General features: G+C 36.6%; 1 protein-coding gene and 1 pseudogene across 4 annotated transcripts in view; one reads left to right on the top strand and one right to left on the bottom strand.

Moving 5' to 3' along the window:
- The first annotated feature begins 1,569 nt into the window (after positions 1-1,569).
- LOC100981614 (chromobox protein homolog 3-like) lies at positions 1,570-2,134 on the top strand (annotated as a pseudogene).
- A 14,749-nt stretch (positions 2,135-16,883) lies between these two features.
- The window catches only part of DSE (dermatan sulfate epimerase), a 157,762-nt gene continuing 150,833 nt past the window's right edge, over positions 16,884-23,812 (bottom strand). For 3 of the 4 annotated variants that reach the window (XM_055114074.2, XM_034962735.3, XM_055114075.2), the window contains 2 exons: positions 21,618-21,825; positions 16,884-19,581 (listed from right to left, as the gene is read on the bottom strand). In XM_055114074.2, coding sequence (XP_054970049.1) covers positions 17,823-19,581; positions 21,618-21,825 — 1,967 coding nt within the window. In that variant the 3' untranslated portion in view covers positions 16,884-17,822. The remainder of the gene's footprint in view (positions 19,582-21,617; positions 21,826-23,812) is intronic. The other variant, XM_063605430.1, reaches the window with a different exon arrangement.

The raw sequence follows: 23,812 nt of genomic DNA, 5'->3' as shown, positions 1-23,812 counted from the left end.
GTGTGATAGAGCTTTGTTGTCAATGGGCACTTATCGTCACAATCCCAGTTCTCCTGAACTCAAATTTCCTTTACTAATTTATGATATATGATCAAAGATATAAATTTCCAAAGAAAACAATAATAAATAACAAGATTAAAGAATAAGAATGAAGAAAATAAAAATAACAATAAAACAAAATTTTGAGTTCTTCAAATTATAGATGACACTATTATAAAATCTCGGAAATTTAAATGAACTCTGTGGAGAGCATAAACTGTCACGGAAGATCTTTCCAAAAAGAATGCATCACTTGAAACTTGCTACATTGTCAAGTTGTAGAGTACTATTTAAATAAGTTATGTAGTATTGGTGCATAGAATACAAAGTAGATCCATACCATTGAGGTAGATCTGTATGTGCTGGTATGGATGAAAAGACATGGAAGACATACTAATTGGAAAATAAGCAAGAACATTTCATGCAATCCATTTGTATACAACAGAAAATTTACTTTTCAAGAAAGCAGAAGAATGGAATCATGTATTGAAAAGAACTGTGGCTATTGACAAATATAGCTCAGAACTGTGGCTATTGACAAATACAGCTTGCTGGAATCAAAGAGATAAGAAGCTTACTAAAATTTGGGAGAGATTTACAGTCAAAGGAATCACAAGCCCAAGTAGACCTATGGTCTTCTGACATTACGTAAGAAGGACACGCAAGAGAATTACACAGTCCCCAAGACGAATGTATGCCCATTAGTACATGGCAAAGGAAGATAACAGAAGACGCTCCAGAGAGTGGAATCCTGAAAATCAAGGAACATTTCTGTATACTCAAGGTAGGGACTTTTATGGCTTTTGCCAAGTGGTAATTTAGTAAGCTTCTTATTTCTTTGATTCCAGTAAACAGTATTTGCCAATATCCACCATTCTTTCCAAGACATGGTTCTCAGATATACTCTATCATTTTGCTTTCTTGCCCCATCCTCCATGTCTCTCTCTCTCTCCCTCTCTGTCTCTCTCTGTCCCTCTTTCCCTGGTCCTCCTATCTACCCTACCTTCCTCTGTCTCTTCCTCCCTCTCTATCTAGCTCTTCATGTCTTTCTATCTTTATCTCTCTCTTGCCATTACTGGTATCCTGCATATACATGAGTCTATGATTTTCTGTGGAAAAGCCACAACTTTAATTTGATCTTTGCCATGTGTATTTATCCAATTGAATACCTTAATTTTATCTGCCCTGAAATTCCTTAATCTATTGAAAGGCATTATCAATAGGTGGAGACACCATACTTTTAATTTTACCTATCCACAGGCTTTAATGGGCTTCATCTTTCAAGGCTTTCTCAATTTCTGACTTAGTATTTGGAGTTTAAAGCCTGTTAGAATTTGCAATTTTGCAAGGCCCCAATTTTCTGAAATAGTTCCATTCCTTCTCATATTTGTTAACAAAGCAACCAATTCTTTTCTTGAGTTTAAAAAGCCTTGTCAAAAAAAATAGCTAGTAGTGGTAGGCGCGCAGGGCCGGAGATGCTGCAGACCTGCGACCCGGAGCAGTTCGGAGGCGGTGAATAATATCTCTTCAAGTCTGCTATAAAAAATGGCCTCCAATAAAACTACATTGTGAAAAATGGGGAAAAAAAACAGAATGGGAAAAGTAAAAAGTTGAAGAGGCAGAGCCTGAAGAATTTGCGGTGGAAAAAGTACTAGATTGACGTGTAGTGAATGGGAAAGTGGAATATTCCCTGAAGTGGAAGGGATTTACAGATGCTGACAATACTTGGGAACCTGAAGAAAATTTAGATTGTCCAGAATTGATTGAAGCATTTCTTAGCTCTCAGAAAGCTGGCAAACAAAAAGATGGTAAAAAAGAAAATATCTGACAGTGAATCTGATGACAGCAAATCAAAGAAGAAAACAGATGCTGCTGACAAACCAAGAGGATTTGCCAGAGGTCTTGATCCTGAAAGAATAATTGGTGCCACAGACAGCAGTGGAGAATTGATGTTTCTCATGAAATGGAAAGATTCAGATGAGGCAGACTTGGTGCTGGCAAAAGAAGCAAGTATGAAGTGTCCTCAAATTGTAATTGCTTTTTATGAAGAGAGACTAACTTGGCATTCTTGTCCAGAAGATGAAGCTCAATAATTGTTCACATTGTTTTTTTATATATATTTATAATATATATAAAATTTGGGTCTTGGATTTTGATTTACTAGTGTGATGAAATAACTACATCCTAATGAAAATCAAGTTTGATATGTTCATTTTGAAAGTAGCGTTGGAAGAGTTGTTGGGGGGTTTTTTGAATCCATAGCACTGGTTACTTTGAACAAACAAAAGTTTTCTATAGTTGCTTCCTCTATCAGAAAAGAACATTTGATACCATGGTATATTATTTCCTCTTCATTAAAGAACAGCTTCTCTAAATGTTGGGGGAAATGTCCATAGTCATTACTCAATCAAAACTTGTGTTCTCATAAGCCTAAGGACCATTCTAGATTTTTTACATGTTTTTTTTTGTGTGTGTGTATCCATAAAATGCATATGTAAATTTTTTGTTTGTTTGTTTTTGAGCATTCACACAAACAAAAAAATCACAGGTAAGCCCATGTTTCTGAGATGCCATTATTCCGAGCAAAATAAGAGATAATCACTTCAAGTTAAATTGAAAATTTTCCTGAAGCCATGCATTTCAAGTGAAATAAGTAATTCTAAATAGGACAATTTAAATTGGATAATTTTAAAGCATCTATAATTGCAGTGGTTTATTTGCAAAATTCCTAAAAGGAAAAATTTTATCACTGCCATCATGGCAGTTTTCCTCATCCAGATGAGGAAACTAGACAAATGCTAGTGTGTTTTAACTAGCTAAACAAAACTAAATTAAATGAACATTAAAAAATTTCCCTAGTGTGCCATTCCTTAACAAAATGTTGAAATCCCTGTTGCTACATTGACTAAAAGGTAAAGATGAATGGAATATGTAAGACTTGGCTCATAGAAACCTAATCAGAGGGTTAGAGATGTTGGCAGTTTAGGACCTGCTGCTACAAAAGTGTGAACAACCTTTTGTAATCTAACCTATTGACCTGCATGTTTTTTCTTTACCCCAACTCATTCCTTACATGTAGGCTCAATCTTCACTTTGCTTTACTGGTTCAGCAAAAGCCAGGAAGAACAACTTTGTAGTAATCAGAATGTTATTCAACTGTATATTGTTTACTTTTTTGTAAATACTGGTGAACAGTGGTTAATAAATAGTTTTATATTCCTTTAAAAAAATAGCTAGTAGTTGCCAACACACAGTAGACACATTATTTTCCAATCCTTTCCCTTAGAGTCATATTTTCTTTAGCTACATAATCTTCCTCCAAGTTAATACAGAAGTTGGCTTTACCAACCACCACATAACAAGAATTGTCATCTATCTAGCCTCCATTATCAATTTCTATGCTGTTCACCACTGAACTGCGAAGCCCATACCACATATTTTAGGGTTTTTAAATTAATAAAGCACCCTGCTTCAAATACCAATATCTGTTCAGAACTAGCCACAAGGTTTCACCTAACTGCAATGGAAAGAGGAAGTATGGTTCTTTCCCATGCCTTAAAGGCAGAGAACCTGACATGGACGAGTACAGGAAGTCTCCACCACATCTTCTATGACCAGTCTTTCTAAACAGTTCCCCATCCACCCCTTCACCTTTCTTAGCTGCATTTTTTCCTTATTATATGTAGCAGTTTTATCTTTCATTTGTTGCTTGTTAATTTTTGTTCATCTCCTCCACTAGATTATACATTCCAAGAGGGCATGGATAACACCTGACTTAATCCTCTTTCAGTTACACAGGTCTTGGCATAGTGCCTAGGACTTCGTAGGTGTTCAGTACATATTTGTGGGAACAGTGAGTGAATCGATGAATGAATGAATGAGAAGCAGGCTTAGATTTTCTCTTCTCTTACTGCAGAGCCAGCACCATTCCTATTTTATTCAGCTTAGAATGTGAGCCCTTCTGCACAGGCCATGCCGGTCTGAGCACATCACACAGCTCAGAATAATGTAAGGAATCTTGAATTGCCAACCCTGTGGAAAACAGTAGGTAGCTTATCCACGGAGGAACAAGGCAACACCAGGAACAAACAAGGTCATGGGTTAGGTTCCAGGTGCAGCTGAAGGGCCACCTGGACACCTACTCCCATCCACTTTAATCAGAGTCACCAAGCCACAGTGGGGGATGGTGGAGGTGCAGGCCTGGGCAGAACAGGGACTGTCCCAGACTTCTTCCTGTTCTCCTTCCCACTCAGCTCAACTGCTTTTGTCTTGTTTACTCAGCACAGTTCCCTTGCCACTAGCCCCACTCCCCATTGTCCACTATCTTTCCATACCCACACATAACTGAATTATTTATGGGAGGGATTTTTCTTTTTACTTTAGCTGAGAAAGCAACACAAGGGCAAGAATTTTTTTTTATATTTTACTTTTAGATTTATTTTAAAAGTTCAAAAAAAAAAAGTTCACCTCCTTTCTTGGAAGCAATGAACCAATCTTGAATAAGTTTCATTCACAGGTAGATTCAGAGCTTGACGATCTGTGACTGTACTTTGGCATGATACCTGACCTCCTCTGGTAGTGCCAGGCACCTGCAGTACTTACCTGATTAAGGTAATTTAAGTTTGGCTGCTAATAACACTCTCTGGCTCTCCTCCAGACTCCCTGACTATTCATCCAAGCCTCCTTCATAGGCTCTCCCTCCTCCTCCCAACCATTAATATTGGTACTCACTAAAATTCGGTACTTTCCACATACACACTCTGAATAATCTCCTCTTGGCACCACCACAGACTAGACATGTGACCTTAAGCAAGGTAGTAGATCTGTCTGTGCCTCAGTTATCTGTAATATGAAAATAATATTATCTGCCTCATTGGGTTGTTGTGAAAATTAAGAGTTGAAACATACAACATTCTTCTAATAGTGCCTGGCACATAGTAAATGCTCAAAAGTGTTGGTAATGATATTATTCTCTTTTCCTATGGCTTCAACAACCAACTCTGTGTTAACATTTCCAAATATTCATCTCCCTTTCCTAAGTTCTACATGGGCATTTTTAACTGCCTAGAAGATATCTTCACTTATTTGTTTAGCAATCATTTCAAACATAAAATAGAGCTCAGCTTATGTTACAACTTAGTTTTCCTGAATTTTGATGTCAGATAAGGATATTAATCTTTCAAGCTAGAAAACTCAGGGTCACTGGTGATGCCACTCCATTTCTTGTGCAGCTTAAGTCTGCTTCAGGTCCACCCCTCAGTGTGGACCTCTCCTCTCCAACCTCACTGAATGTGGTCCACATTCTCATTACATCACCTCACTGCAGTTTATGCCACTTAGTCCTGTCAGAGTTAACTTCCTGAAAAATGAATATGTCATTTGTTGTTGGTGGGGATGCAAAATGGTGCAGCCACTTTGGAAGGCAGTTTGGCAGTTTCTTACAATACTAAAATACTCTTACGGTATGATCCAGCAATCATGTTCTTTGGTATCTATCCAATTGATACCAATTGATATTTCAATTGAGTTGAAAACTTATGCCCACACAAAAACTTGCAAATGGATGTTTATAGCAGCTTTACTTGTAATTGCCAAAAGTTAGAAGCAACCAAGATGTCCATCAGTAGGTGAATGGATAAATGGTAAATAAACTATCGCACATCCAGACAATGGAGTATTATTCAATGCTAAAGAGAAATGAGCTATCAAGCCATGAAGAGACATGAAAGAAACAAATGCATATTACTAAGTGAAAGAAGCCAATCTGAAAAGGCTACATACTGTATAATTACAACTATTCTGGAAAAGGCAAAACTCTAAAGACAGTAAAATAATCAGTGTTTGCCAGAAGTTGTGGGGCAAGAGGAATCAACAAGCAGAACCTAGAGGATTTTCAGGGCAGTGAAACTAATCTGGATACTATAATGGTGGACAAATGTCATTACACATCTGTCCAAACATGTAGAATGTACATAAGAGTGAACCCTAATATAAACTGTGGACTTTGGGTGATTATCATGTGTCAATGTAGGTTTATCAGTTGCAACAAACATATCACTCTGGTGGGGTGTGTTGATAATGGGGGAGGATATGAATGTGTGGGAGCAGGAGGTATGTGGGAAATCGCTATACCCTTCTCTGAATTTTGCTATGAACCTAAAACTGCTCATAGAAAAATAAAATCTTTTAAAAAGTGAATTTGAGTATACCCTAGAGACTGATATGCACCATGTGAACGGGATACAGAGTACAAAAGCTCATATTGTTCATAATTGCTATTTTTAAAAAGCTGGTATAAAAGAACTGGTAATAAACATAAAAACTGATCAAATAAACATAAGAATGATTTTAAAAACCAAAGAAAAAATATACAACAGACAAGATAAACTGTGAAATAGTCAAACAAGAAAATACTATATAGCAAAGTAAATAAATAAATATTACTACAGGAACAATCAACAAGGATGAATCTTTAAAACAAAACATTGAGCAATAAAACTTAAACACAAAGAATATGTTCAGTATTATTCCATTTATAAAAAGTTCAGAACTAGTCTAAATAGACAGTCTTTTCTGAGTATGTATACATAAGTGAAAAAACTAAGGAACAACAAAGAAGTGATTAAGAATCAGGACAGTGGTTATCATTTTTGGGGCTTCCATGACATATGACTGGGGAGGAGATGAGGGGTTTTCACAATGTTATATGTTACAGAGGTGTTTACAATTATGCTTTATACACTATATCTGTTTTAATGTTTTAGTATTTTTTCCTCATTAAGGATTATATTTCTTAATTTTTATGGCAAGAGAAAGACAGCAATCCAATTACATTATTTTCCAACTGAAAACCTCCAATACTTCCAGTTTTCCAGAGGACAACTTCCATATCCCTACATTGGCACAGAAGCTTGTCCCAGACTTGCTCCACACATCTCCACCCCACTTCATCCCATGCACCCCGGTTTCCAGCACCACTGACCCCCTTACTTTTCCTGTGCATACACATCACAGTCTTCCTCAATACCATGCCTTCTCACTTGGTTTTCTTGCTTCCTTGAATGACATTTCTGTTTTTCACCTGGCAAACTACTCTCTTCCTTTAATACTCAGTCTGATGTAACTTCTTCATTCAAGTCATCTTCAAAACCCCCAGAGTTAGCATTTCTATTTTTTTGCTCTCACACCATTTAAAAAGAAATAACTGTGCAATAGTTCTTGACATGCCTATTGCAACATTCCTTTCCAGGGATCTGTCTCTCCTACTATGGTGGGAGCTCCCAGGGATCCAGGGCCTCTTCTCATTCATCATTGCCTCCCTCAGTAGAGTCAGCTGCTCTCTGACCACAACTCTCTTCCCACACACGAAGTAGACCTCACTACATTGTATATTATCTTTATCTACTTACAGAGCTGTCTCAAGCTATGTTGTGCAATTTTATGAGAATTAAAAATGAGATAGTATGAAAAACCCAGCACAGTGTTTAGAATATTTTAGTTTCAGTTACATTTTTTAAAAGGTTTTTTTAAAAAATAGTGACTCAAAAATGTGCTAGAGGGTGCTGATTCACTGTTTTGTTATAGACGATGGTACTCAGGTTGTTAACATTTGACTTGCTCATCTAACTAGGAGCCAAAGAAATAATCAGATTTTTAGTAAGCAAAATATCAGCCATTTTTATTTAATAAATAAATGAATACATTTCAAGTGTTTGTGTCTATAGTTGACTTGAAATTATTTTGGGGAAGAATAAGACAACAATCAGATTGATGGCTGATGGCATGATGTTGCTTGTTTTAGTCCCTGTTTGTATATATCCCCCAACCTAGGGTTTGTCCGACAAGCAGTGAAAACTCAAAGCAGGCAGTGTTGATTTTGGCAGTGCCCCAACTTTCCTTAAAGTAAAGAAATGCCAAACAAAGTGTTTCCTCAACTGTCAAATGGGAAGGCTGAACTAGATCATCTTTGGGGTCCCTTTCAATTCTAACATTCTATAATACATACTTCTAGTTCGTTAAAAAAAAGAAACAGGCATGACCTCTTTAAAAAAAAAACACACATACATACATTCGACCAAGAACTGTCAAAATTCAATGAAAAGTAAACCAAAAAAATTTTTAAATCTGCCTTAACAGAAAAAAAAAAAAAGAAGAAAAACCAAACTGGAGTTCCATTTATTCCTTCCATGTAAAGCTGGGTTTAAAAAAGCAATATGAGTGACAAATGATTGACTGCTTGAAAGATGTATTGATTGTGAAATATTTTCTAGTTTCTTCTGTATCTCCACATCTTCTGTTAATAATTATTCTAGCTAAATCTTCTCTTCTTTAGGAGAGGATGATAAAGTAGGTTTATGTTATATAAAGCATTGGTCAGCTGATTGAAAGCGTTTTACAATGACTCCATTCACTTCAACCACCTGAAAAACCACAAACATTTATGACAGAGTCTTAAAAGTCCAGGAAACAATACTAAATTAAGAGATGGAGACTGTAGATAAATATATTAGTAAATAATTTGCTTTTATGTTTATGAAGCTCAATCAAAGTGACTCACAGTTTGGGTGCAAGATGAGAGTAGACACAAAAAGCAGAAGTCTGGTTTTGCAACTGATTATTTTATGATGTCTGTAGGCTGTGCTGCAGGATCCTAAACTATGACAAATAGTTATAGTAATTTCTAAAATGTGAGGATGTTCAGTAGTCCTTTTTTTTTTTTTTTTTTTTTTTTTTTGAGATAGGACCTGACTCTGTGCCCAGGCTGGAGTGCAGAGGCCTGATCTTGGCTCACTGCAACCTCTGCCTCCTGGGACTCAAGCAATCTTCCCACCTCAGCCTCCACAGCAGCTGGCACTACAGGCGTGCACCACCACACCCAGCTAATTTTTGTATTTTTAGAAGAGACAGGGTTTCACCATGTTGCCCAGGCTGGTCTCGAATTCCTGGGCTTAAGCTATCTGCCACCTCAGCCCCACAAAGCATGGGATTACAGGTGTGAGGTACATCACCTGGCCCAGTAGTCTATCTTTAACAAAGATAATCTACTTTGACAATTTTTTTGCTTGTTCACTTAAGTGTCATGAGATTAAAGGCAAACAATTATGGTGAAAGTTTAATAGTTTTGATGTAACTATGCTTATAACTCAGTATTTTTAATGATTATAATGTAGCATTTTGAGCACTCTAAATATTAAAATTCAAGTTTAGAACATTGTTTTATTTTGAGTTTTATGCTCTAATCCATAATTACTGTTGGCTGTATGTCTCTGGTCACAGTTCTTAGCCTCTCTGAACCTAGCTTCCTAATTTATAAGATGGGGCTGTAGCTATTATCTTCCTTACAGTATGCAGATGCGTACAAATTTCTTCAAACTTTGCTAGGCTTCAATAAGACTGCTATTATCATTGCTATCTAGTAAGCTTTAGCATAATAATGGCATAAACTTGGACTAGGCAATGTTTTTATGAATTTTAGCACATTTTATAAAATAAGCCTGCATGTGGGCTCATTGGATACCATTTAAGAAACAAAACTTCTTTTACAGAATTATAAAATATTCTTTCATTCCCTACTTCTTCCTCTGACATCCAAATTATTTTTTTAATTAAAAATGACCTATCTTCAGTAGTGAATTCACGAAGGTCCTCTCATCATCCATAAGACTCTTAAAACATGCACTAGGCAACAGGTGCCATGGTTGACTCTCCACGTGTGCAGGTGTGGCAGAAAAGCCAGCTGAATAACCAGCCCTCCCAACCACACTGCTTGCCCACACCCCTGACACCCACACCACATTGTCCTATGTTCTCTAGGAAGTCTGCTTTGCTGGCATGGCTATGCTTTCTCGATTGCACAGTGTCATGAACTCACAAGGCATTCTTATGGGCAATGGCTGAAGTTTAGCAATAGTCTGCTGATTACTGGTGGTTTACAACATCCCACACAAATGGTGTGTTATTTTAAGTTGTGCTTTGGAATCTGGGCTCTCGATCCCACTTGGGACCACCCTGTGTTTAGCAATCATATAAGCAGCTGCTTGCTTACCTTGTTAACATCTGTCTTTCACATGTACCCTGTCCTGGAGATTGAATTTTAGGCCTCCACATAGCTCAGAGGTGACAGTGTTGAAACAGCTCTAGGATCTAGTTGGAGCATCTCTCAGGGCCACAGTTCACAGCTAACTGAGAGGTTAGTGATGTTAGCTCATTATAAGAACTATGTTCTATCTTATCTCATTCAGGCTGCTATAACAAAAACACCATAGACTAGGTGGCTTACAAACAACAGAAATTTATATACCACAGTTCTGGGGACAGGGAAATCCAAGATCAAAGCACAGCAGATGTGGTATCTGGTGAGGACTCACTTCCTGGTTTACAGATGGCCATCTTTTCACTGTAGCCTCACATGTTGGAAGGGACAAGGGACCTCTCTGGGGTATCTTTTATAAGGATACTACTCCCATTCATGAGGGCTCCACCTTCATAACCTAATCACTTTCCAAAGGCCCCACATCCTAATACTATCACATTAAGGATTAGGTTTCAACATACTAATTTTGAGAGGAGGCAAACATTCAGTCTGCAGCAAGCTCAATGTTAAGGTCTTCTGGGACCACAGTCTTCTGTACTCCAGTCATTAATCCACCAATTTATTTATTCATTCAGGCAGTCAATCAGTCAATTCATCAAGCATTTTTTGAATACCAAATTTTTCTGAATGCATTTTTTGAATGCCAGGCACTGTGTAAGAACCATGTATATACAACGAGCAAGAGGCACAATCCCTGCCCTAAAGGATTGTAGTCCAGTGACTTTGTGTCTTCTAAGAGTGAGCCACCTAAGGGCAGTGTTCAGTAATAGCAATCAGTTTTCAGTTGTTATTGCAATTGATATTTCAACTGTGATAAAAAATTCTGTGAATTAATCTTTCAAAAGAATCACGTTTCCCTTTCATCAGTCCTTTTTGTATCAAAAAATACGGAGGTTTGAATATATAGAGTGCTCTAAGAATTCTCTTCAGAACTCTACTAAATGACCTGGATCCATTCTTTTGTCAGTAAAACAAATTCCTTCAAGAGAGGAGTAAAGGAGTTTAGAAATCAAGATTATCAAGGAGACAATAAATAGAAATTACTTTTATTTTAGTGGAGGTCTCTGATCCTGGACAAAAATGGTAAACAGCAGAGACTGAAAAGTACAAAGTAAGGAAAACTGACAAGATGTTCGCTTTACACAGAAAGGTACTTCTAGTGTCCTGTTATTACCATTTCTTTGGAAGAAAAAGGAAGTGCCTAGACCATTGAAAACGTTTTTTTGTTCAGAAAAGAATTCCTAAATAAATACTAAACACACTTCTCATTATTTAATTTGGAATGTGCTGGGCTGACTGATTGTTTTTAGAAGCTCTTTTCTTAAGAAATTCTACTGAAATCATAGGGACATTCTTTGATAAAGACTTACCCATAACAAATTTCTAGAGATATGCAGAAGGAGCAGCACTTTTACTTTTCTGATTTAGAAAGTACTCCAACTGCCTGCATTAATCACAATGCTTATATAATTGAAACTATTTCTTTTTTAAATTAAATGGAGTGAGGAAAAGAGACCCTCCTGCCCTGGAGCCTGGTCTACTTTTCCAGTCTAATTTTCTATCACCCGCCACTACATACACACCCTGTACTCCAGTTATACCATTCTATGTGAAGTCCCTGAACAAGGCAAGCTGAAAATACAAATGGCAGAAATATTTGAACAATTTCCTGGGCTTATTAAGGGATAGCCAGGGTGACTGGAGCAGAGCCATGGCAGGCAACCATGCTCTTCTTATATTAAATAAGACTCAGACATATATACCATTAGGGATCCTTGACTCATTATCTTTCTGATCAATACTTCCACAAAATATTCATTCCTTTGGCCACACATTTTGCCTGTGGGCTAGGAGTTAAACATTCCCTCTCCAGACTTATTCAAGGAGCTAATTGTCTTCTACCCAGACTATGGAAATGGTCTCCTAACCTCTTCCCCATTGGGTCCACCCTCTACACTGAAGCTAAAATTGCCTTTCTAAAATGCAAATCTGATTATTTAAAAAGAAAATTCTTTAATGGCTTGCCATTGCTTGCAGCGATTTCTAAGTAGAGGGTACCCCCTCCCTGCCCCACCTCGCCCCAGGGAGTAAACATATGGAATATGGGGGGCATATCAGAACCATCTCAGGGATTTTTCAAAGTTTCACACACACACAGGTATATGTGGCATCATCAACACCCCTCACCCATGTCCCTTTTGCTCCTATACACATTTCCTATCCCATGAAAATCGCTGCCATGCTTGTTGAGTGATGGGTGTTATGTTGTAGCCCTCAGTTATGCTGAGGCATAAAAATGGTTGAGCAGCCATCATGGCAGAATAAAGTCCAGATTCCTTAGCATGTCCTACAAAGTCCTGCACAATAGCCTCCCTGCTTGCCTTTTCAGTTTCATCTTCACCCATTCTCCATCACACACCCTGTGGGCCAACACCACCAGTCTGGAGAATTCCTGAACCAGGTTTGCTTTTTCGTACTTTTTTCTTTATTCTATTCCATTTACCCAGAATGCACTTCTCCTCTCACACAGCTAGTAAATTTCTGTTTAACCTTTAAGAAGGCACCAACAATTACATCTTCAGCCAGAGCCTGCCCCTGGATTCCAGGCTGGTACATCTCCACTTGGATTTTTAGAAAAGTATCTTAAACTTAACATGGCTAAAACAACCTCCTGGACCCACTTCCTACTACTTATTCCTCCTGCAGTCAGCCACATCTCAGTTCATTGCAACTGACTCCCCAACTCATAATCCAAGTCTTTGCTGCAGTCTGTGAGGGCATGCATGATCTGATCCTATTCCTATCACCCTCCCCTCCCCCACTCTGCTCTAGCCACACTGGCCTCCTAGTCCTAAATACACCAAACACATACTGAGCTCAGGGCCTTCGAACTGCTGTTCTATCTGGAATGCTCCTCTTAGATGTCCCTGTGATTCATTCCCTTATTTTCTTTCAAGTGTCTGATCATAAGTAATCACATCAGAAACCACTGTTTATGGGACAGTACCAATTCACCATCACCTTACATCCCCTCCCCTTGCTTTATTCTCCACGGTACTTACCACTACTTGACATCCTGCACTATTACTGTTATTATTTGCTCCCACTAGAACATAAACTATACGAGGGCCAGCTTTTATTATTCCTATTCTCTACCATATCTTCAGTTCCTAAAACAATACTTGGCATATAGTAGATGCTCTGTAAACATGTTATTGTCATTCGTTATTTGTTAACTCAACTGAAAAGTGCTGTGGGACTTCCATTTAAACATACTGCACTCAATATATAAATTTCCTTCAGTTCCTTCCTAAAACCCCATTAAATTAACAGCAAATAGATTTTCAAAATGACACATAGAATGGAAGTGGAGACATCAGTAAAGCCTAGCCTGATCACCACATTTAAAATTATGGCCTCCTCTTCCCAGTCTCCTTACCCTGACTTTTCCCTCCATAGCACCTATTATCTTCCAATAAGTATAAAGAATGGGTAAGAGAGCCAAAGCTTCATTAGTAGGCAGTTTTAGACCTTATTGTAAACAAGTACACAATATATGTAACAGCCAAAAGAATTAGAAATTGGTTACTTCTGGGAAGTACAAACTAAGAATGAGAAGGGAAGGGACAGATAATTTATTGTTTTGTTTTTTAAATAAGGCTTCTAGTACTATTTTACTTTTGCAATCATGTATGTTCATAATTTATGCCAAATAAAACTTCAATTAAAAAAATCGCAAAACCAAGAGGGAAACTGTATATGCAAGAAGTCATAATGTAACTTTGTCTATTTTTATTCTTCACATAGTGACTACGTCTTGTTTAACAGAATTTGAACATATTAAAATAGATGACCAAATACTAAATATTTAGACTATGTAGTGGAACATATGATTTATATCAGTCATTTCTTGAAAACTTATGAGTACTTCATTGACATTACATGCATAAAGCAAATATCTAGCTGAAACATTGCTGAAAAAAAAATACGTCATTTTGCCAGTAAATTAAATAAACTGCAGAAAGAAACTACTTCTCAACATGAAAGTAAAGAGAAGAGAATCAAGGCAATGGGCTTTGCCACAGACAGGGAATACACAGGGAACAGGGAAAGGATCAGGCCCCCCTTGCTTGAGGCTTGCTTTCCTCATCTGTAGATTTAGGGGTCCCAATCAGGTCATCTCAAGTTCCCTAAACTTGCTTAAAAAGCACCAAACTTTGAGTTAGACCTTCAGACTTCCCTAACTCCTTTTTTCCTGAATTAAGCTATGACAAAGATGACCATATGTCCCAGTTCACCTAGTATAATCTCGATTTATATCTATTGTCCTGGAATAACAATTAATTGCTCCTCCTTTAACTCTCAAAGGTATCTCCAGTCGGAAGATAAATTAAATGCCCCTCATAGCTATGACTATATTCATTTTAATCTCGTTTTATATTTTTAAGAAAACACACTAATTTACTTTTAAGCTTACAAATATAGCATTTCATAGCTTGCTTTCTCTTAACACTTGGAGAAATTTCATTCTTTTGTGAGTGGTTTGTGAACTATCAAAAATTTTTTTAACTTGGCCGGGCATGATGGCCTATGCCTCTAATCCCAGTACTTTGGAAGACTGAGGCAGAAGAATCACTTAAGATGGGAAGTTTGCGGCTGCAGTGAGCTATGATCACGCCACTACACTTCAGCCTGGGTGATGCAGAAAGGACCGTGTCTCTAGAAATAAAAATAATTTTTTAAAAACTGAGTAAGTCAAATGTAAATTTTCCTTTTCAAAAACAAATGATTCAGTATGCAAAACATTCTGTTAAGACATATTTTCTGATAACCTTAGAATACGTGGTACTTAAAAACTATGACTAAAATATTTGTGGAAGAATTCATTATCTTAGGTGATACATTTTAACAATTAAAATAGTTCCAGAACATGGTCTTCCACCTGACTTTGACAATTAAAACAATGTTGTCAAAAGAATGTTCTCTCTGAAGATTCTGGGTCTCATCCACCACCATAGGTCTCATCTACCATCAACTGAAATAAGCTAATCAGTTATAAACAAGGGAATATACTTAAAAAAAAAAAAAGAGAAACACGGTCTCACTCTGTCTCCAAGGCTGGAGTGCAGCGGCACAGTCATAGCTCACTGCAGCACAGAACTCCTAAGCTCAGGCAATACTCCCACCTCAGCTTCCCAGGAATATACCACTTTTACTGCACTGACAAGCTCTGTATGCTAGTGATTCTCAAATTCTCTTTAAGGCTAGGACCAAGAGTCCTGCCAATCCCCTGAACAACAGCTCACATATTATCAAATGAACTTGAAACATTCCTGTCATAGTGAGCAGCATTGAAACAGATTCCATAATTGATTACTCAGTTTCAAGGGAGATTTAACATTGCTTTGTTTTCAAGTTACAAAAAGTTCCCTAGTTTTACTCAAATATGCACTATCCCTGATAAAAAAAACATGTTTCATTATGAAGAGGGGTGATTTGTTTCAGCATTTTTTTTTTTCACTTAACCACTTAAGTCACTGCCTGAGGAAGTTTCTTTTTAAGGAAATAAATACCAGGTTCATTAGAAGAAAAAAAAACCACATAATTTTAATTCTTTTTGTTTTAAAGATGCATATTTTAAAAAGACTACTTTAAAATGAACTAATATGTTACACTGGATCATGCTGTGGTGACTAACGTATTGTCAAGCCTTAACCTAATGAAAACAAAAGAAAAGCGAGTTTGGCACTCACTTGCACTTTTCATCTCTGTTAGAAAGTATGTCTCAGTTTGGATCTGAGATCAGGTTTGCTTGGTAACCTCAAAGAATAATTTTCCTCTTTTTTTTCTTTCAAAATTTCCTTTTGATCATTTCAGACAGTTCATCCTTTTGAGTGAGAAAGAGTAAAAGAGAGGAATGTTGAGTGAGGTTAAGTAAACAGAGAATCTGTCACATAAAGCAAGTTTAAATCCTAGTAAGAGCATCCATGCAGGACAAACGGAAGCATTATTCTTTTGAAAACATTATTCTTTTAAACAGTGTGTAATGACATCCTCCCTAGAGACCTTCCATGAGAGGGGAAAAAAATTACTTCCTCAGAAGTCGTTTTCTAGATTCCAAGCATAATAAGTGAAGCACAGTTAAAAGTCAAACTTGTGTTTTCTTTATGCAAGAAGGTTCAAATTAGAACTGCAGAAAGGTACTTAAAAGTTTCTCCAACTTGTCTTTTGGTTACATACTGGTATTGCTGTGAACTAAAAGAGCAAGTAAGAGGAAAGGTTACTGTTGTTACTTTACACCTATAAATCAGTGAGTGTGTCCTTACTGTAAAATTTGAGCTGAACATATTTTCTGTTTCAAAGGAGAAATATATGACTCAAATATGCTGAATGTATGATAATTTATTAAGTTCCTTTTAAGTATATCATTTTCTTATGCTCAAGTAGAAACTATGGATTATTTTTGTAGTATTCTATGCTGCTGTTACCTTCTGAGGAGTTGATTGAAAATTTTATGCTTTTAAAAGTTGGGTGCTACTTAAATATCAGAATTGGCTATTGTTTTAAATATTTAAAATATGCTTAAACAACAATTAAGGTTAATAAGTAGAGAAAATACTTCTTTTGATTCAAACACTACTTTATATATTTAATGAATACACGTCCAAATAAAGATCTCTCTTCAAAAATTTTGGAAAATGTTAATGCATTTTGAATATAATGGAACAAAGAAGAAGAATACTAGAGAAAATTCACAATTATGATGTTTATTTAGGAAAATAAACTTGAAGGAGGTTTTCTATTAAAAAAACATAAGAATCATATCCAAATTTTAGACTCTCCATCTTCTTTGGTATGAAAATCAACATTCATAATAGAAAATATTTTCTTTTGAAAGGTTTAGTTGTTATTGGGTCTATAACGGTTTTCCATATAAGGAAAATACAGTATTAAGTTATCTGTAATCATCTCACTTATTGAACAACCAATGAATGCATGCAAGTAACCAAGCATATGTGTGCAGAGACCAGCATCAAAGGAAATATTCATTCATAGATATATGTTTTCTAATAAAATATATTTTAAGTTTTTAATGATCTTCTGCTATCATTTTTTGCCATGTTATCTGAATAGCCATCCAGATCTGCAGTAAAAGATCCTGTTAGTTACATAACTCAAGAAGTACTTCCCCAAGGAAGCTGACACCATCATACCAGGACTTAGCAACATTTATCTTTCAACATGACTATACCATTAAAATTTTTTTATATTTCTCAGAATTGTATTCTTCAGTCTTTTCCACAATATAGTATATGGAAATTGCTAATAGCATTAAATTAATATTAATAAAACCCAATTCTATCTAAACCTTTTTCTCATAAGAAAAAACATTACTTTAAAAAACAGACTTTTTGTTTCTTCTAAAAGTAGTACTATATGGACTGCTCAATTAGCAATGCCAAATACTTCCAAAAACACCATAGGACCACCAAGCTATTTCTACTGCTTTGATAAATTCTTTTCCTGCTCCAATTTCTCCACGTTCCTGCTTTCTTGTGTCAAAATATCTTCCCTTAATTTGTTAAAATGAATCTGAGGGAAAAAAATCTGATAATCTGGGGTAAAGAAATGTTTTTTTTGCATAGACTCTTGTGATCACAAAATGACCAGGTAATTTATAGCTTCAGTGCTAACACTGTGATTGGGAACAAGAAGAGTACAACCATAATAAAATACAGCTATCTATGAGAAGAACTGCATAAAGACATCTTTGGCCGTGTAGGCTCTGGGACCTCTGGAAATAAGTCAGTTGCATTGCCAACATGACAAAGAAAATAGCAATGTTCAGAATCAGGAACAACCTGGTATAGGAAGCAGACAGTGATGGGGCCCTGCTGTGTGTAGCTGTCACCATCCGTGCCTGTCCAAACCGGCCTTTAATCAAGCCCCCATTTTTATGTTTCTCGTATGTTACATCTGCAAAATCTAAAAGGTCTTTCATTTCTTCATCTTCATCTATGGGTAGTTCTTTCTGTGCCAAAATCTGAGCTTTCTGTCTAATCTTTTTCTCATTGACTTCAATCTGTGCAAAAATATCAGGGACAGCATCCACAAATTTATAGCGTTTGCCTGCCCTTCGGTTTTTCTTTGACTTGCTTTGCTGCTGCTGTTGCTGTGATATGGCAAAAATCCTGTCAATGGCCTCCTCAGTCTGTCTCTTATCTGAAAATCTCAGCAGGCGTTCAGCAGTCTTCCTAAAGCTAGCTGTGTTCCGGACTCGGGACAGTATCTGCTTCTCCAGCAGCTGAAACACTGGTTTAAAATGCTGCAAGTTCTGTTCCACAATAGCAGCATAGTCCTTCACCTCAGGGACAATGCTGCTCTTGATGACTGAATTCCGGTCAAACAGAATTTTGTGACGATCAGCAATGACCTGTGCAAAGGCGGACTGTCCTGTGGCCTCACCTGTCCACAGGTATGTGGCGTAGGCATGTTTGCTGGTGGCTATGAACACATCCAGTTGCTGAGAGTCTCCGTGGACAGTGAAGCTCTGAACATCTATAGATGGCCCTATGAAGAGGTAAGCTGCCCTGGTGATGGGACTTCGGAGGTGCATGGTGACATTCACATAGTTTGTCCCGTTGTAGGGATAGCCCCGAGGATATGTCACTGAGGCAAAGGTTGCTTTCTCGCTGTAGCCAGTATCGTCCATCCAGTACATTTTATAGAGACCATCTCTCTGCCTGATGAAAGCCCCATGGACACCATCTACCACAGTCTCCTCAAAAGGAACATCCACATTATGGAAGAAGCTCGCTGCTGTCTCCAAGGGACTCTCCTCTCCCAGGTGTATTTGGTCTACAAGGAGAAGCAGCTGTGGATGTAGGAGGATGAGATTCCTCTGAACATTCTTCAGGTTGAGCTGGGGGTTATAAGCTCCCACACCTTCTCCTCGGATGAAAACCACCCCATTTTTCTCCTCTGCTGCAACCACCCTCCCCTGACAACTAGCTGCCAGGTCATGCTTGTATTTAGACCATTTTGATGAGCAGTCTTCTGTGACCTGACCCACCCAGGGAGAAAAGCAGCTCTTTGAAACAGCTGGGGAAAACATCAAAACATTGTTGAAGAAGGTGTACTTTGGCCCATACAGAGCCTCAGTAATGAAAGGCACACCATTGGGAGCAAAAGTAAATGAGTTTTGATCAGGATGTTCATGCCCTGCATTAAAATTTCTCCATCCTTTGATCCAATCTTTGTATTTGTTTCTGTGGACAATGTCATATATTGCACGTCCCCCCAGTTTTCCAGACTTGAAGGAAAGGAAAGATCTATTGATTTCTGCAGGTAGTGCACTTCCATAAGTCACGACACCCCAGTCTTCAAAATAATGCAGTGTAGGGGTGCCAAAGTCTGGAGGAGGAACCGATTTCAAGCTGGCATCATACCTGAAATTAATTTTGAAAAATTAAATGGTTTTCTGATGGCAGTGAAAATAACACATAACATGGTAATGTGGAAGATGCGACACACAAATGCTACCCAGAGCACTGGCAGTGCAGAGTGTATTAGGGACAATTCTAAAAATATCCAAGGACAACCAGTATGCACAAAGGGAAACCCTTGGTGACTGGAAGAGGAATATTTCTTTATCATTTGTGATCCTTGGGTTTGGGCCCGAAATGATTTCTGCTCTAATCTCTACATGGACCATCTTCACTTGATGATGTCAGAGTGACCATTCAAACTACTGGGCCTCATGGATTTAAGCACTTCATCCAAATTTCTGGTTGAGGGGCTCCTCTTCTAGAAATGCCATGTTAGAATCTGGACTCTAACAAGCCTTGAGTTGTAATAAAGTATAGTTCTGCAGTAACTGATATTATTGAATGTTTGGTATTGAAAAGAGTTCTCCCTCAAGATTTTTTTCCTTGAAAAAATAAACTGAAATAGAGGAGAACTTCACATATTAGATAAAATGTATGACCAACACCACATCTCAGAATATAAATGGATGAAGTTTCAGCAAACTGTCTTATATTGAGGGATTTATAATTGTGCCTACTACTGACCAGCCAGGTCCAAAGGTTTGGTTTTGTTTTAATCTGCAGATGATGCCATGCTTCTTGGACAATAAATGACTTCTTATTTTCATTTATGATAAATGTTTATTATTAGCACTATGTACTTTTCCCTAAAGTAAATCAATCACCTAGAGTTAATCTTATTGGTGTTTGATATTGACTGTTTCATCTGTTGTTCTAGAGTCTCAGTTTCAAGACATCAGAAATTATATCTCTACTTAGGTCTAGTATAATGTTGGCTTAATTAATGTGATTTAACAAGTGTAGATGTAAGCTGAATTGGCCATCTTACTCTCAGTTTTTGGTCAGTTTGCATATTGCCATAAAGGCAGATTTTTAAGTTAGACTTAGCATTAATCTGACCTATTAATCCTGTAGTTAGCTTTATAGAACTCTCTTCATTGAATATTTATGAGTAACTTATTTATGGGTTACACTATTAAGTAATTATGTCATACTCCTGAGAGAACTCAAGGATGGTTGCATCTTAATATGTTTAGTTTATCTATGAAAATAATCTTAAATTGTTGGTTAAACTATAGACACCATTTTACTAATATTTTTTCCTCCTTAATTTTTTTGTATTTTGAAAAAAAAGAATAAAGAGAAGCAAACCACAAGAAAGCTTGTTTTGGAGTTGAATGCAAATTTCAACAGCTTGAAAAGACATCAGGGATTAATGATTAATCAGTTCCCTGTAATTTTGATTTTAACTTATTTGGATGCCAACAACATATTTGGCAATACTTTAAAAAGGAGACCCAAGCTTCTCTTTCTGGGCTTAAAAGATTAAGGCAAAAAAATTTACACAGTCCTTTTATTATCAAAGTGAAGCTGTCAAATACTGTCAAACACTTTTAAACACTTTTGAAAATTTAGTAACAGCTTTGCTATTAGAAGATTATAATGCTCCATTTACCAAAACAAAATATTTTACTACCTTTTTTTGGTGTGATTATCAGAATAACCTAGTCTAAATTTTGTGTTTTGTTTTATATGCTTTCAAAAAATGATGTAAAATCAAAACATGCTTATTTATGAAATAGTGCAAGTGTAGGACAGCTCTAATATGAGAACCAAAAACTGAAAACAGTAATTAGATGTTAAACATAAAGAAATGTTTCTAACACTACCTATTAGGTACTATGCTCACTACCTGGGTATACTGCACATGTACCCCTGTATCTAAAAGTTGAAATTTTTTTTTAAAAAAGAAAAGTTTCTAAGAGTTTCAAAAACAGTGATATGAGTTGAATTGAAACTTCATATACTCAGGTGGCATGGAGAAAAGATTTAAAAAGTGTTTTAGTTTTTCTTTTTAAATGCAAAAAAACAAGTGCATAGCATGAATAGTACCCTTGGGTACCATTTCTCTTTAAAGCTAGCCCAATGTGTCATACCAGAGAAATTCTGTGTGCAGAGTGCACCAGCGCTGCCCTTTGGATGGTGTTCCTGGACCTTCCACCACACGGTTCCTTCTGATTTGGTCAGCTAGCCAGTTAGCACTGCCATTACGCATGACAAATTTATCAAGGAACACTAATTGGCTTTCTGGACCATAAAACCAGTTGTAATTTGAGTCCGCAATAGCCACAGTCCTTTGAAACCCTAGGGAAATAAGTTGGAAAGAATTAAGATACTTTGAAAACTTCATACTCCTATATAGGTCTAAACAATGACTTTTCAAATCTAGTTGCAAATTAGAATTGTGTAATGGAAGGGATAAAATAAAAGAAAAATCACAATCCTCACATTTTATTCCAGACGAGTTAGTCAGAATCCCTCAAAAGGTCTTCCACATATGTTGTGTGCAAGCTTGTATTTATTATGTGGTAACCTGTCCTTGGTAACATTAGTGCTACACCTATTCCCTGCCTTCCTCATTTTCCAATGTTCATGCTATACGTGATTATATGTGCATATATACATGGGACATCCTCTTGTGCAGTTTGGGTTTCTGAACCTGGAATGAACACTAGCTCTCCCACAACTCAACATGCATTCTAGGCCAAGATAATAAAATAACATGCTTCAATTTGGCTTCAATAAAGTGTAAGTTATACTATATATAAAGTTCAGGGGAGAGACTGAGTTTCTACAGGAAGAAAATTTAATTCCCGGAGTAGCTCCTGCCAGTATGTACTGCTGGAAGTTAGACGACAGAAAATGCAAGGATCATAAAGCCATATATCATTTTTGGAACAGGGAAGAAAAATAAAAGCAGGTAAGACTGGATATGCTCCACGTGTTCATGAAAAAAGAAGCATCATGGTAGAAAACTCAGCCAGACAAAAAAATTGCTACTAGAGTATCAACTGTAGAAAAAAAAAAAAGAGAGAGAAATGAAGTTGAAAACAGATTGCTTTAACATAGAACCTCTTCTAAAATGTTACCACAATTATATTTATGTAATTTACAGCTCATGTTTTTGTTCCTAATAATTTAGTAAATGATCTTGTAAGTATACCTTATTTTAAAATGATATTTTCTGAATCTTCTACTAGTCTGTGAATTCCTTGAAAGCAGGAGATGTGTTTTATTCCTCTTTGAATCCTCTGCCTACTACAGTGCCTGGCACACAGATGTTCAATAAAAGTTTGTTTAATTAACACAAACATATAAATGCTGCTCTTAGACATGTTCATACTGTCTTTTCCACTTTAGGAAGTAGCCACAGACACAGCTCACAGCAAACACAATTCCTGATGTAGTTAGCCTTTAGATCTCAGTTTAAATTACAAAGCACTGAAACCTCTTAAAGGTCCCTTGCTTCAGGTAGCCTTTGTTTACTAGGATGAATCGCAAAACAGGCCTCTCCTGCATGTCTAAGAAAAAGCAACAAAGCAGTATTTTTTTGAATGTAAGTCTAAACTAAATCTTAAAATGGTTCTTATGCTCTGCAATATTTTTGAATTAGTCCAATAATGGAGATTCTATTAATCTGTATGTATACTACCAGAGCCAAAAGATTTAAATACTGAATTATTTGTTGTAGGTCTAGAATCACCATCTAAAAATTGCATTTCCTTGGGGAAGGGGGGGAATCTATCCTGATAAAATTTTCCTTTATAACTTGTTCTAACATCTTAGTCCTGTTTTAGAAATAAAAAAAAGGTTACAAAGTTCTCTGGAAATGAATACATTATTAAATCATGTATATATATTTTTTAGAGCTAGTTCTCTTAGAAGGCTAAATGACACAGCAATAAAGAAATTACAAGTTTTACAGCACTTTTTTGTTTACTTTTCTACACTATACTATTTACTTCAATAAAATATTAAAATACTGAAGCTCCAACTTAAATGTGTGGGTGTAATCTTTCATTTTGAATCATGTCTGTATAGTTTGAAAGAAAAAACTGAAAACCAAAAATTAAAATAGGATTGATCAGGGATCACATATAAAGGAAAACTGACAGGTAATCACAAATGTTTATATTTTGCTTGCAATGATGAAGATGAGTTCGTATATTACTCAAGTTTGGATATATAAAAAAAAAGTATTGAGGGGCCTAGAACTTGTATTTAATGCATAACCCTCCAAACTTTATAATACCTAAATCATAAATACTCACATTAGCCTCCAAAATGTTCT

Source organism: Pan paniscus, chromosome 5 (assembly GCF_029289425.2).
Source record: "Pan paniscus chromosome 5, NHGRI_mPanPan1-v2.0_pri, whole genome shotgun sequence".
Taxonomy (NCBI): domain Eukaryota; kingdom Metazoa; phylum Chordata; class Mammalia; order Primates; family Hominidae; genus Pan; species Pan paniscus.
This window is presented reverse-complemented; position numbering and strand designations above follow the sequence as displayed.